Raw genomic sequence first — 13,162 nt, 5'->3', positions numbered from 1 at the left:
TCTTAAAGATATGCAGCCAAAGATCGACATTCTTGATCTTATCATCTCTAATTTTTTGCACCATCCTGATAAGAGTTTCTTGGACATCCTAAATTGGTTTTCAAGACTGGACTTTGACATAGCACTATTTTTTATCTTAGCTAATAATGAAAAGTAAGTTAAATTTCTTCATATACTCGTTGTCATAAGTTAAGCAATCACATTTTATTTAATGAAAGATAGCTTTTTGTAACTCGCATTGGAGCTTGGTAATTATTGATATGAATGCCAGAAATTGCTATTGCACCGCCGATTCTATCGCAGCACAGCAGGATACTATGGAACTGTGAAATTGTAAATGGTTTAATCTTTTTAATACTAACAATGTGAATATTCTTTGTAGATATTTAGTTGCAATATTGTATGTAGGTCCGTTAAGAAAGTTTTAATTGTTGTGGAGGCAATTATACAAGATGCCACTTATTTCAACCAAACAAATTTCACAAGGGTCAAAGTTTCAAAGCAAGTTGATAGTCACACTAATGGTTGGAGGGTTTGCCTCACTACAAAACTAGGGTTAAATTCACTCCTACGATCAAGCTAAGAGGAGGTAGAGATCCACTTATTTCATTTACTTTCTTTTAGGAACTTCCAAATTTTTTCAAACCTAACATATTTGGCCCTATTTTGTAGCAGAGCTGGCTAGCAACCTACACTCCATTGGATGTGGAGGTATTTCGCACAGAAATGATTCACAATGATATTAAACACTGTAGGGCATTGACAAGAGCCCAATGATGCTTTTCCACTTAGAGTAGGGTATAGTCCTCTCATCATAGATATTCCAATTTTGTACATGAGCCAAATAGTATGTATATTTCAACTTTGTAATTAGTAGCTCAAGATACATGAGACAAGATGAGCGTATACTCTAATTGTATGTATTGGGAAAGAGGACACTTAGGAAACACAAAGTCATTGTATAAGTAAAAAAACATAAGAAGTAATCTATTACTTCTTATGGCACTAAATTTTACATAGATGTTTGACTATGAATTTGCTCTAATGGAATCCACTTTCTTTCTGCATGTTGTTTTCCTCTTGGAGTCATTGTGCTGTTGAATTTTTCCATGCTTCTTATCTCCTATGTTTTTGAAGAAGTCAAATTGTTCTTGTTACATGTGATGACTTATATTGCTGTATTTTTTCAAGTTAATTTTTTTTATGTAGACTTGTTGGAAAACATCAAGTGAATTATTTACTTTATTCCTTCCTCCTCTATGGCTTGTATGTCTAAAAAATGCAGTATGTGCTTGATAATGAGACTTCTCCATGCCTTGTGTGGACCAAATGGATGGATTTCCATACTCATTAATAAAGTAAGGAAGATATGCTAGGAAAACACGAAAATAATAGTTAGAAAAATGTGATTTACAAGGAAGAAAGAAAATAGAATAGAAATGGTATTACTATGTAATGCATGAAATGTTAATCTGTCCACACATCCTTGAAAGATTCTACACAATTTTTGAATTCTTGAAAATCTTTTGCTTATTCCACTTTTTTTGTCACAATATCCAAATATTTTGTCTAATTATTTCCAAACATTTGCTTTATTATTTTAGGCTTTTCCATCATTTGCATTATCCTCACTGCATTATGAAGATTCTTCCATAATTCATATATGATTGTTGACTTGGGTCTTGGTCTACTCAATGGACTCTTTGCTTCTTCTTTTTTTGTTCCTCACCTCTAAATGATAGGAACCTTCAGGCTTTTACTCCACCAATTGATGGTTTGGTTGGAACATCTTTCCCATTGGTAGACTTTTTTGTGCTTATCTCTATATGCACATTGCCACCATGACGTCTCATATCAGATAGTACTTTATCATTTTGATAGCTTTCACCCCTTATTTCTTTGGGTTCATCTTCCATGCAAATCATATATAGAGATACACAAGCTTCTATATGATTCTACATAGAGCATGAAAGATGCAAATGTGAAACCTTTTAAGAGTGATGTTAAGCACCTGCTTAAAGTCAGGATAGTTGAGGTGTCCAATAGGAGCCTTTTCCAATACTTCCTGTCCATGAGTTTAGAAGATTATGTACAATAAAAGCATGGAGATTTTGAATTACCTCCTTTAGACACATTGTGTACATGCATTTAAGTGTCTTCAAATCTCTTGCCATGTGCCACTCTACATCTATACCATATCTATGAGGTTTTTTACCATTTTTTGATCTGATATTGTAGTGGGGATAGAAGTATGATGAAAAATCCAGTATAAGATATCAAAGTATTCACTATCCACCTGTCAAAGAATATGATTTTAGGATAAGACTTCAATATTCATTATGTTAGATAACCATATTGATAAACACACATCTTAAATTTAAAGAAATATTTTGCATATGTTGCTAACCAGTTCTCTTATTGCTGTGCTCTGATTATACATCTCTGATTGCACACTAAAATAAAGTGTGTCTGCATTTGTTACAGAGGGATCAAGAGCCATTGTCACAAGTGTCACTGAAACACACTCTTGTTTCTTGGCTGCATTTGAACTCTTTTTTTAAGGATTTCGCCACACTGATTTGAGAGATTCTCTATATTATTGAGTTTCTTCTTTCTTGAACAAGCACTAAACACAATATTATTTCTCCTTGCTTCAATAAGCTTCTTTTCTAATGTGGTATTTATTTTTATGTTTGACCTCAGCTTTTGTATAATCGTCTCATTCTTTGCCATTAATCTATGGAATTATGATACACTGAGATGTTTCTTGAACTTTAAGACTTCATTTTCTGCACATGAAGATGCATCGTATATCCATGGATGCCATTTATTCCATCACCTTTAAATCAAAGAAGACTAGTGACATTTGAGAATGGAGGTGTAGAATTTGTAATAGGATCCTTTGGATAAATCCTTCCATCTATCCATAGATCCATGTTCTTCTTGTTGAATAGGCTGTGTGTGGGAACAAGCTCTTGGATAGAGGCTGTAAAAGAGAGATGTAATTGTGAAAGAACCTGTGAAAAGGTGAGAAGAATCTACTGGGAGAGAATAAAGGGTAGCATGAGAGAATTTAGGAGTGTGGAGTTATTCTAGGAGATATTCAGGGAAAAGAGAAGAGGTAAAGAGAATCAGGCAAAAGGTGGAGATATTCTGGGAGTGAATCATGGAGAAATCAATGGGATTCGATGCTTGATGTAAACTCTATAAATTGAGGCATAGCCCTAATGAGAATTTGCTGGTTTTTGAGTATCCATGTCTACATTAATCTATTTGCTAATTACCCACTAATTACATCTTAATCATTTATTAATCACTTCGTTAATGATGTTGATTCTAGTGTTTGATCCACCATAGCTCATCATTATGCTCAAATTTCAACATGGTATCAGAGCCATGCCTAGAATCAATTAGGTTTATGAGCCCATTAGTTAATTAATTAGAATTAGTAGATAATTAGTAAATGATCAAATTTTTAGTTAGTTTTTCACTTCCCCTTCACCCCCAGCGAGTGGAGGACTCCATTCTCCTTGCACACATAACATTAGGTCTTGCCCTTCTAACACAAGCTAGCCAACACATCTAGCTTCAAGCCCATCAAGACGGCGCAGCAAACCGCGGAAGAATTCAGGAGAAATCGCTATTTTTGCTGGTGCCTTTTTTCTGAAGCAGATTGAAGATTTCTTCTTGCTCAAGTCAAATCTTTCTAATTCCTCTTAGCCCCGGGGGTTTTCAAGCATGCTCTACAAGCTGGTGAAGACAGAATTTAGTTTCATCAAGTCTACAATGAGATCCAAGCTCTTCATCAAATCTGCAGGTGACTTTGGTAAAACAGAGATTAAGCTTTCAATATTTGGTCAAATCTTGTGTTTCTTGGCTTAATCCTCTACTAGACTCATTGCTATTGATGCCTTTGAAAGCATTTGAGCTCATTTGAAGTGGAAGGCACCAGATCTGGACTCCCCGCATACTCTATTTTTTGCACATAAAATAGAGCATTAATTTGCTAATCAGTGATTAATCAGTGCTAATCATTGTATTTTGGTGCAATTGAGGGTTCAAATCAACCATTAGGTATCTGATACAGATCCCTATAACTTCAGATTGCAATTCGGAGTTGGTTTGATACTCCAACCATCCCGTACAAATTGGTTACCCTTGATTTAATGTAATTTCTGGGAAAATTGTGCTGATAAATTTGTGATAATCATCATTTTACATTTAACCCTTGGTTAATGCCCATAAATCTCACTCAAATTCAAGATTATTCACAGCCAAAGTTGCATTTGGGAATGTGCATAAGAATGTGCATAAGAATGGATGCTATATGCATTATGTATTGGGCACATTGCATCAGTGTAAAAATGGGAACAGACATTGTCCTTGTCCAGAATAAGGCAAGAGGTAAGACCTCCCGCATAAATTTGGGTTTGCATTGCATAATGACAAAAGATAAACATCAAAAACCCAAAGGAACTGTCAGCAAAACATTGAAACATGTTGCTTACATGGAGCAAAAAGACCTGACGGACAAGCTCATGGCCCTAGCCATGAAAGAAGAAGAATATCTCTTTCCAAGAAGAGGATCCAGAAGGAAGACATGGACACGAGAAGAGAAGCTGCCACAAGAAGAGAAGCTGCCCCAAGAAGACTGAAAGAAGAGACGGACGCGTGGAGAGAAGCTTCCCACGACAAGAAGACTGAAGAAAAGAGAAGATGTGAGGCTCCAAAGAGTGAGGAGCCATATGAAAATCTCTGAGAGAGAGAGAGAGAGAGAGAGAGAGACCCCACAACCCAATGTAACCTGCCCCAACAAAGTAAAACCACCTCTGAGCCACCGATGATGTAGGCCACGTGGTAGATGTATGTGTGAGCACTTTAGTCAAGGTCGCAGGCACTTATAGTAGCCTTGGACACATAGAGAGAGAGAGTGTCAAGGACTATGGAGTTTAGGAACTTGAGGCACTGGTCGCGGACTGTCAAGTAAGAAAGAAACTTGATACAGGGTCCAGGTGTGCTGAGATAACTTGAGGGGAGGAGTAGACACTGGTCGCAGACTACCGAGTAAGGGGAGGCAAACTTGGTATAGGGTCTAGGTGTACCGCATGTATGGAGATTTTGCTTCCATGTTTTATCCCACTATCAATAGAGATGAATGTTGTTGAAGTCTCTACTAACCTTGTAGATCATAGATGTAGACATGTGCACCTAGCTTCCTTGGAAGATTCCTTTCCTAAGGGATCTTGTGTATTAAAAGTTCTATTGTTGCCGGGTACCCTAAGTGAAGAGGATTGATCCCACTTGCATGCCTCTAATCCCATGGTATCCTTGGCACATATACATGGAGATGAAGTGGATAATTGTAATGCTCCACTATAAGCGACGGGGACATGGAGATGAAGAGGATCAGCGTAATGCTCCAACCTATAACTTTCCTTTATTTCCTAGGCCATGGCAACATTCATCAAGGAGATAATCAAAGTCTTCAAGGAGTTCATTAGTAAATATGTGGGCAAAGTTCCTAATCTTGTAGTCAAACACGCGACCTATTATTTATTCAACCTCTTGGTCCTCACTCTCACTAAAGTCCCCTATCACCTATGGGACAAATGTGATGACATCTTCTTTGACCTTAACAAAGGGCTCACATTCCATCACAACAATAAGCTTTACAATAAGCTCATGCATTTTTGTATACCTGCACTGGTTAACTTTGAGGATATACTTGATATTGGCTTTTGGCAAGCCAACATATCTCACGTTAACAGTAGGCGAGTTCCTCACGTGTCAGGAATTCATGAAAAACTACCACCAATCTACCAAAACAACTACAAAATGATTCTCTACCTTTAGGAAGGGGGGTGTGCTAACCAAAGTGGTTAATGTAATCCACTTTCTACCATTCTCTACCTTCTATGATCATTATGTGTTGTATTTTAGTGGTGGCTTTCACTTGTGATTCTATTTTGGATTTGTTTTGGTCTTTCTTTGACCTATAGTTGGGTTTCATTGTGACATGGCATTTTGTGAGCCACTTAGAAACATGGAGCAAGAGAATGATAGTCTCTTATTGGGGTAGAGAACACCATGTCCATCTTTGATCAAAAGGTGGGAAGGACTTTTTCTTTTCTCCTCTCTTTAAGTATTCTCATTGATGGAGATAATAGGTGGCATTTCAATTTTCTTATCCTCCTACTCTTATTGGGTATCTTCACATTGATTGTTCACAGTCATCATTGATGAGGGAATGTAAGGTTGAGGATTGAAAGAAAAGGGAAACTCCTACTTTTCAAGATCACATTTTCTAAGATCTTATCTAAAAGGAGTTCGAACCTTGTAGAGATCATTTCTAGTCAAAAGGTAGGGCTAGGAAGTTTTAATAACTTGAGATATTGGGGTAAGAGCTACCACATCTTTCTTGGGCTTTCAAACCCATTTGATGAATTTGTTGGGAGGCTCAACCTTTGATGTTGTTGATGCATATTTATTATTTTTGGGAGAAAGAGGGTGTAATTGTTTTTATAATACCCTTGGGCAATCATGAGAGGCTTAGGAACCCAACAATATCATATAATCCTTATTGGATTTTGTTTAGAACATGAGCATTACTTTGGGTTGGTGTAATTGGTTGTTGGCTTTGGCCAAGACCATCGATTTATGTTTGTATTGTAATGCCCCTCATCTAATTGTTCCTTCGAGACCCATTTAAGAGCCCCAGCTTTAAGTGGCATTACTTCCTTGGTAAAGAGGTGCTTATTTGAGTTGTTATAGTTGGATTATTGGTTTATTTTTGGCTTTGCCTTGGGGATGTTAAATGGATCTTAGGCTTGGGATTGGAAGATTTTGCTTGTAGAAAGGCCGTTAGTTTTGTGTCCTTTTTGGTAGGAGCCCTATGACCTCTAAGATAGGAAGTGCAAGTCCTCATAATTAATTTAGCTTTATCCATCGGTGCTGGCCATAGCACAATATGATCCTTTTTAGGGATTTCCTTATTGGTTACAAGAGTAGCCATTTGGACGGAGATCTGCGTCCTTGGAAGAGGGGGACAAGATCATTTGTTTTTTTTTGTTGCCTCACTAGAGCTTCTTATCTAGCCTTCTTTTTTTTTTGCCTCAAGATTCCTCTTAGCCTCCTATTGTTTGTGGATTTGGATAAGGGCGTTTTACATTAAAGGTCCATAGTAGTGTTTAACTTTGCTACCATTCACCATCCCTTGAGGTATGATTTTCATAATTTTGAAGGGACCAAGTATGCACTTAAGTTTATGTTTGCAAATCTTAACACTGTCAACGGACCCATGTCTCTTTTGTTGATGTCATTTTTCTTTAAGTTGTCAAGCCATTGATTGTGTCATAGTTTTTCAACCATCATGGTGTCATACACATAGCATTTAGTGTATTTCCCTCTAAACTCTCTAAATAAAAGGTGTTATGTGATTGTTGCTAGAGGATGTGCATTGAGATTATTCGTAGTTATAGTCATGGGGCTAGGGACCAAATTATCCATTGCACTCCTAAAATTGTTAGTTTTGGCAGTCATCACAACCCTTTACAAATTCTATGACATCACCAAACAAAGATGGCCACCACAATCCACTCTAGACCCAGATCAAGATAAAATAATGGAGCATCTGGAAGATCATCCTCTGCACCAACCGATGGTTCCCCATTATGCATACCCGCAAAATGGTGAGCATGCATATGCATAGAACCTTTCCGTGTAACTAAAAAAAACTCAAACTCTAGCAACACAAACAACTGGCGCATGATACTAACTATTGTGCAAGGCTTATTGACAAGGTAAAGCAAGACTTAATGGTCAACAAAAGAAAATGAAGGTGTTCGTGGCAGAATATCAATCTCATGTAAAAGAATAAAACCCATCGTGGCAGAACATCAATCTCTCACACATAAAGAAATATAACCCATCATGGCAGAAATATCAATCTCACATAAAAGAAATAAATCTCATCATCATGTTTTTTATTACAATTCAAAAGCATAATAAGGTTTATTGACAAGGCAAAGCAAGGCTTGATTGATCAATGAAGAAAACGAAAGTGTTCATGGCAAAATATGAATAAGAAATAAAACCCATGGTTTTTTATTATAGTTCAAAATCATAATAAGGTTTTTTTAGACCCTTGTGGATAGCTTTTGTACAATGCTAAGTGGAAAAAGAAAAACAAATTATGATCTATGGATGGGCAAATGAGTAGTGACAAATTTTCCAATGACAACTTGATGAGCCTGGTGCCATTCAATGTTTCACACTTTGTGTGCAATTTTGCGAGCATTAACGCGATGCAAATTTTCTCCATGAGCATGTGTCATGCATCACCTCTCTTGGTGGATAAACATAGACATGATCATATGGCACATCTACCTCAATGTATGTTGAGCATATCAACCTCAACACTTTGGCAAGGCTCTCAGCCACCAATGTATTACATGCGAGTCTTGATTGATACACAAGTCTCCTCTTGTGAAACACCTTTGCATTCATCGACACCCTATGTGCAATATAAGTGAAAGTTCAAGTAGCCCCTATTTGTGTCAATTATGTAACTAACAAGAGAGGAATTAGGGTGAGTGTTGATCACCCCTTGAGAATAGGGTGGTGGCTTGATTTGTGTAGTAAATTAAGGTCTTTTTGTGGCTTGTAAGACACTCTTTGTGAGAGCCTATAAAAGGCTTTGTACTCCCTTTTTGACTAATAAAACATGAGAGAGAATGTGTGTGTGTGTGTGTGTGTGTTATCTCTATGGCAAGCCCTTTTTTTTTGGTAACCATCATGAGCTTAACCTTTTACTCATTGAGTTACATTAGTCCTTGATTAAATTTGTGTTCAGCCTTCCTTTGAATATTGTCTAGTGCTTTTCTTGCTAAATAATTCAATTGTTTTTTTGAGTGATTTGAATTTTTTAATTGGCTATTCAAATGCTAAATTTTCCCTCATAAGTAATAAAAAAATCTTCTGCTTAAATTTTTTCCATTATAATGGCAACGAATATGGAAAAAAAAAACGTGCCTAATTGATCTTCATTCCAAGGTACAATTCTCTCACGTGGTCCATAATGGTGCCTTTTTATATATCAATCAATTAGTGTGTGGTAACATGTGCCTGGATTATGCAAATGCCTTTATGCCTAATGCTTCACTTTTCTTAAGACTTTGGTGTGCTAGAATTCACAAACTCATTTACAAGAAAATCAGCTAAATAACAGCACTCCAACTGCTATAAAAGATATCATCAATTATCCAATTATCAGCCAAATCAAGCCTTGCCTACTCCAATAGATTCTCTTTCCTGCATTCAATCAGCATTGTACCTGTACTATCCCTATCGCCTGCACTATTTGTGATCTAAATGTCGAAGGCAAATTAATGTCGCCATGATCCCTTGCCCAAGTATAAACTCCCCTACCATACACCCAAAAGACGCGAGTTGGAACACCCCAAGACCTATTATAACCCTCAAACATGGAAAGATTTGCACTCAATCATAAGCATTTGGTCTAAACTAACATAAGCTCACCCCCAATGAGTTGGAACAGCCCAGACACCTATAGTCCCGCAAATATGGAAGGAATGTGCACTCCATTTTTAAGCATTTGGGTATAAACTAACACAAACACAAGTCAAATTACATAAGCATAACAAGTAATTAGGGTGCTGATTTCCCATCCTTAAATGGAGGACCTTCTTTTGAATCCCTTGAAGCATTAGCTCCCTTCATGTCACTTGTAGTGTTATCTGGCTTCATATCGCTTGTAGCGTTATCTGACCTCAAGGTTTCCGTCAGACCTTCCTGGTATCCCTGCACGAAATTTTTGAGTGCATCTCTGTAGGCAGATGCTTTTGTCATATATATACGTTGTAACGCAGGTCTGACGTGCTCGGACCCAGCTTTTGCTGCTACAGCTGTTCAAGTTCAGAAGACACGAGTTAATAAAGCCCAATCCATGAGGTTGAAGGTGTCAGTTAGCGCCACAACAAGCTAGAAGCTTGTGTTTGTCAAAGTAACAAAACTCTAATAACAAAGGTAAATTTGCTCTCTCTCTCTCTCTGACCTGAGCTTGGCATTCCCCCCCTAGCTGCGCAAACCCCATAGGCCCAACAAAGGCAGCCCCTGACTCCCGCACTATCCACACCTAGCGCCTTCTGCTGCTGCTCCTGTGCACAGAGGCAACTCCAAACCCCCACCCTGTGATATCTGCCCCACCTGCAGTTCTGAGCTCCCACTGCGTACTTCTGGCCTTCTGTGGTGCCCAGACCACCCCAATCCACTAGGCTATCCCATCCCCTCTGCTCAGGCTTGATTTTTGACGGCGTTTTGAACATTTTTCGGTATTTTGGACATAAAAAACTTGCAAAAAGATTTCTCAGCCATCATAAATTACATGCAAATGGTGAAATACTTGCCCCGTCAAAAGGCAACCCTGCCTCTGCTGAGTTTTTCCCATCGATTACCCCCCTACAGCTTTTCCCTAATTTGTTGTTTTTCCCCTTCTAATTTTGCGTCGACTATTTGCCCCAGTTTCAGCCTGTAAAAACCATAGAAACCAGAAAAGCTATCAATACTCTCTCTCTCGGACACGCACGTGCACAGTGTGGCTCACCAGCCTAGACATTTCCCAGTATGAAAGGGGTCTGCTGGACTCCACGACGTCTAAATAAAGTACAAGCTTTGGGAATGGGGCATTATCCTAGAATACAAAGGAACACACTCCTAAAATCTAGGAGGGTTGAAGCACCTTTGATAGAACGTAACCATCTCTTAAATTGGGACATGTGGCAAGACAATGGATCAAAGCGAGACAAGTGGCCTCACACTTGTCACCTCAGCTCTCCAACTTGTCCTTATAGCCTTCACTTTCCATTTTTACTATGGGAGCCCCACATCTATAAATTGGAGACCTCTCTCTTCATTTAGGACCAGCCCCATGTTATGGCTGCTGCCTCAATAGTCTATCTCTGTGGTACCTCACTTCCAATAGCTATAGTGCCAAGCATCTCTGATCTCTGTAATGCATCACCCATAACAAGGGCATGAACCCCTCCCTAAAGAGAGAGTGGTAGTGTCTGCATATTTTATAGTAAACTGGGCATCTAAGTATGTAATGCTCCTCAAATGTGACGTCCCGAGTACTAATACTCGTCTGTCTTGTGGGATACCCTCTGCTCTCTCCGCTCTCTGCCTCAATCCAAAGGCAGTGTGACGACACCCTTAGCTGACCAATGGCAATCCTCACGGCATGGGACATGTGTCTGTGAAGGTAACTGGGCTTCTCAATGTAACCATCCCAAGTGACCCTCAAGACATGCTCTCTGTAGGACTGAAGCTTTGGGGAAAGCTCGACCGGGGAAATCCATGTCCAGTTTGCTTGAAGTCTAGTCAGATCTAGATGGATGATGCTGTTGAATCTCCTGCCTTGAGAGATCTAGAAAAGGGGAATCTATGCTGTACTCAAAGGTGGGAAGGCCGTCCATCCCAAATCCGTGTAACTCAAACCAACTGGCGATGTGTGCATACCAACTTCTTTTATGACGCTCCTTTGTAGCTGTCTAGAGGACCACCAGGCCAATCGTGGGAGGTGATCTCTATGTATTGTGCTGTATGTATGTGATGGCCTGGAACGAGGTATCTATGCATGTTTAACAAGTAAAAGATGCCTCTAAGCTTCCGCATGTAACATAATATACAGTAGATTAGGTGATTATCTCCAATGTGTTTTCAGTCTGTGCATCTTAACTAGCATTCATTGAAGCACATAATCAGTACGCTTCCACTTAGCATGTTATGTGTGGTTGCGTCCCTCCCATTCCAGCTCAAGGACAGCAGTTTCAACTTTTGGCTAGTTCCTAGAGGTACCACTGTCAAGCATTTGGAGAACCAAGTCCACGTTGATATTTCAAGAGCACCAAATATTGCATTCACAAGAAACTCATATACTGAAGCACAGCAGGCCTTTCTCAGGCTTGCCAAGCAAGGTGATTGATGGTTCAATGGAGCAGCACATTCTCCCTTTCTTGCATGCATTCACAAGAAATTCGTGCATTACTTTTCTCCTTTCTTGCTGCACAAACCAACACCTAATCCACCATTGCCTCTGCTGTGCAGCACCCCCCCACTTTTCCCTCCAGCCCCCGTCTTTGCTCCTTTTATCTGCCTCAGCCCCCGCCGTTGCCTCCCTCTCCTGAGCCCCTGCCTTGCCCTGTTTTCTCCTCCTCATTGCCGGTTGACCTACGCAGCCCGCCAAGCTGTGAGCTGTCTCCTCGCCGCCTTATCCCCCTTTTCCTTTCCTTGCTCCCCCTCCTTTCCCTCTTCCCCATCAGGTGCTTTTAGCTTTCGGGCATTTTTCTCTGTGGCAAGACTCCGCAACTTCTGGTCCCAAACCTCCAAGAGGACTCCATGGCAGCCGCTCCATCATCCCCAGACCAAGGCCGCCGTCCCTTGCCTCTCTTTTTCAGAAGTAAACCTCCAGCTCCTCGCTTCGACAGTCGCTTCTTTGGAGGCCTCCACCTGGTATGCAAGATTGTGGATAGCCGCCCAGCGTGCTCTTCGAGTGAAGGGCAGTTCCGACAATTCTGCCCCCCATAGGTCTTAGTTATGCGGATTGTCTCATGGAACATCCAAGGTTTGGGGGGTCCACAATGCTTTCAGAGGCGTGGTGTCCTTAGAGAGGAGCTTATGTGGACCCACTGACATTCTCTTCATTCAAGAGAACCACCTTTCAAAGCGACGTACCGGCCGCTGTGGGAAGATCCTGCAAGACAGGAGTCACACCTTCTGGTCCCATTCTTTTGGCCCCTCTAGAACACAGGATGGAGTATGCATTTGCATCAGTGAGTAGCTATTGCCGGCAATGGGAGGCACCATTGTCACTGGACGAGCTCAATGGGTGACCATCAGGATTGGAGAGGACTATGTGGGCTTCCTAAATGTATATGCGCCGAACGCCGCAGCAGGTGATGCCACCTTCTAGAGTACAGTTCGTCAATCCCTACCGCAGGCAGATTTTTGGTGTGTGGTGGGGATTTTAACATGCTGGAGTCGGCAAAGGATAGACTCAGAGGTGGCATGCTATAGTTTCTGGTGCACTGTACTCGTCTTGGGAGGAGCTGATTTTGGCTCTTAGGGGACAAGACCCTTGGCATCT

At 40.1% G+C, this 13,162-nt stretch overlaps 1 protein-coding gene across 1 annotated transcript in view; it reads right to left on the bottom strand.

Moving 5' to 3' along the window:
- Positions 1–9,570: 9,570 nt before the first annotated feature.
- The window catches only part of LOC147618086 (uncharacterized), a 51,545-nt gene continuing 47,953 nt past the window's right edge, over positions 9,571–13,162 (bottom strand). Inside the window, exon 4 of the mRNA XM_086775330.1 lies at positions 9,571–9,923. Coding sequence (XP_086631456.1) covers positions 9,667–9,923 — 257 coding nt within the window. The 3' untranslated portion in view covers positions 9,571–9,666. The remainder of the gene's footprint in view (positions 9,924–13,162) is intronic.

Source organism: Cibotium barometz, chromosome 35 (assembly GCF_041138505.1).
Source record: "Cibotium barometz isolate CiBa-2024 chromosome 35, ASM4113850v1, whole genome shotgun sequence".
Lineage (NCBI taxonomy): Eukaryota > Viridiplantae > Streptophyta > Polypodiopsida > Cyatheales > Cibotiaceae > Cibotium > Cibotium barometz.
The sequence above is the reverse complement of the archived record's forward strand: the minus strand, read 5'-3'. Positions and strand labels throughout refer to the sequence as shown.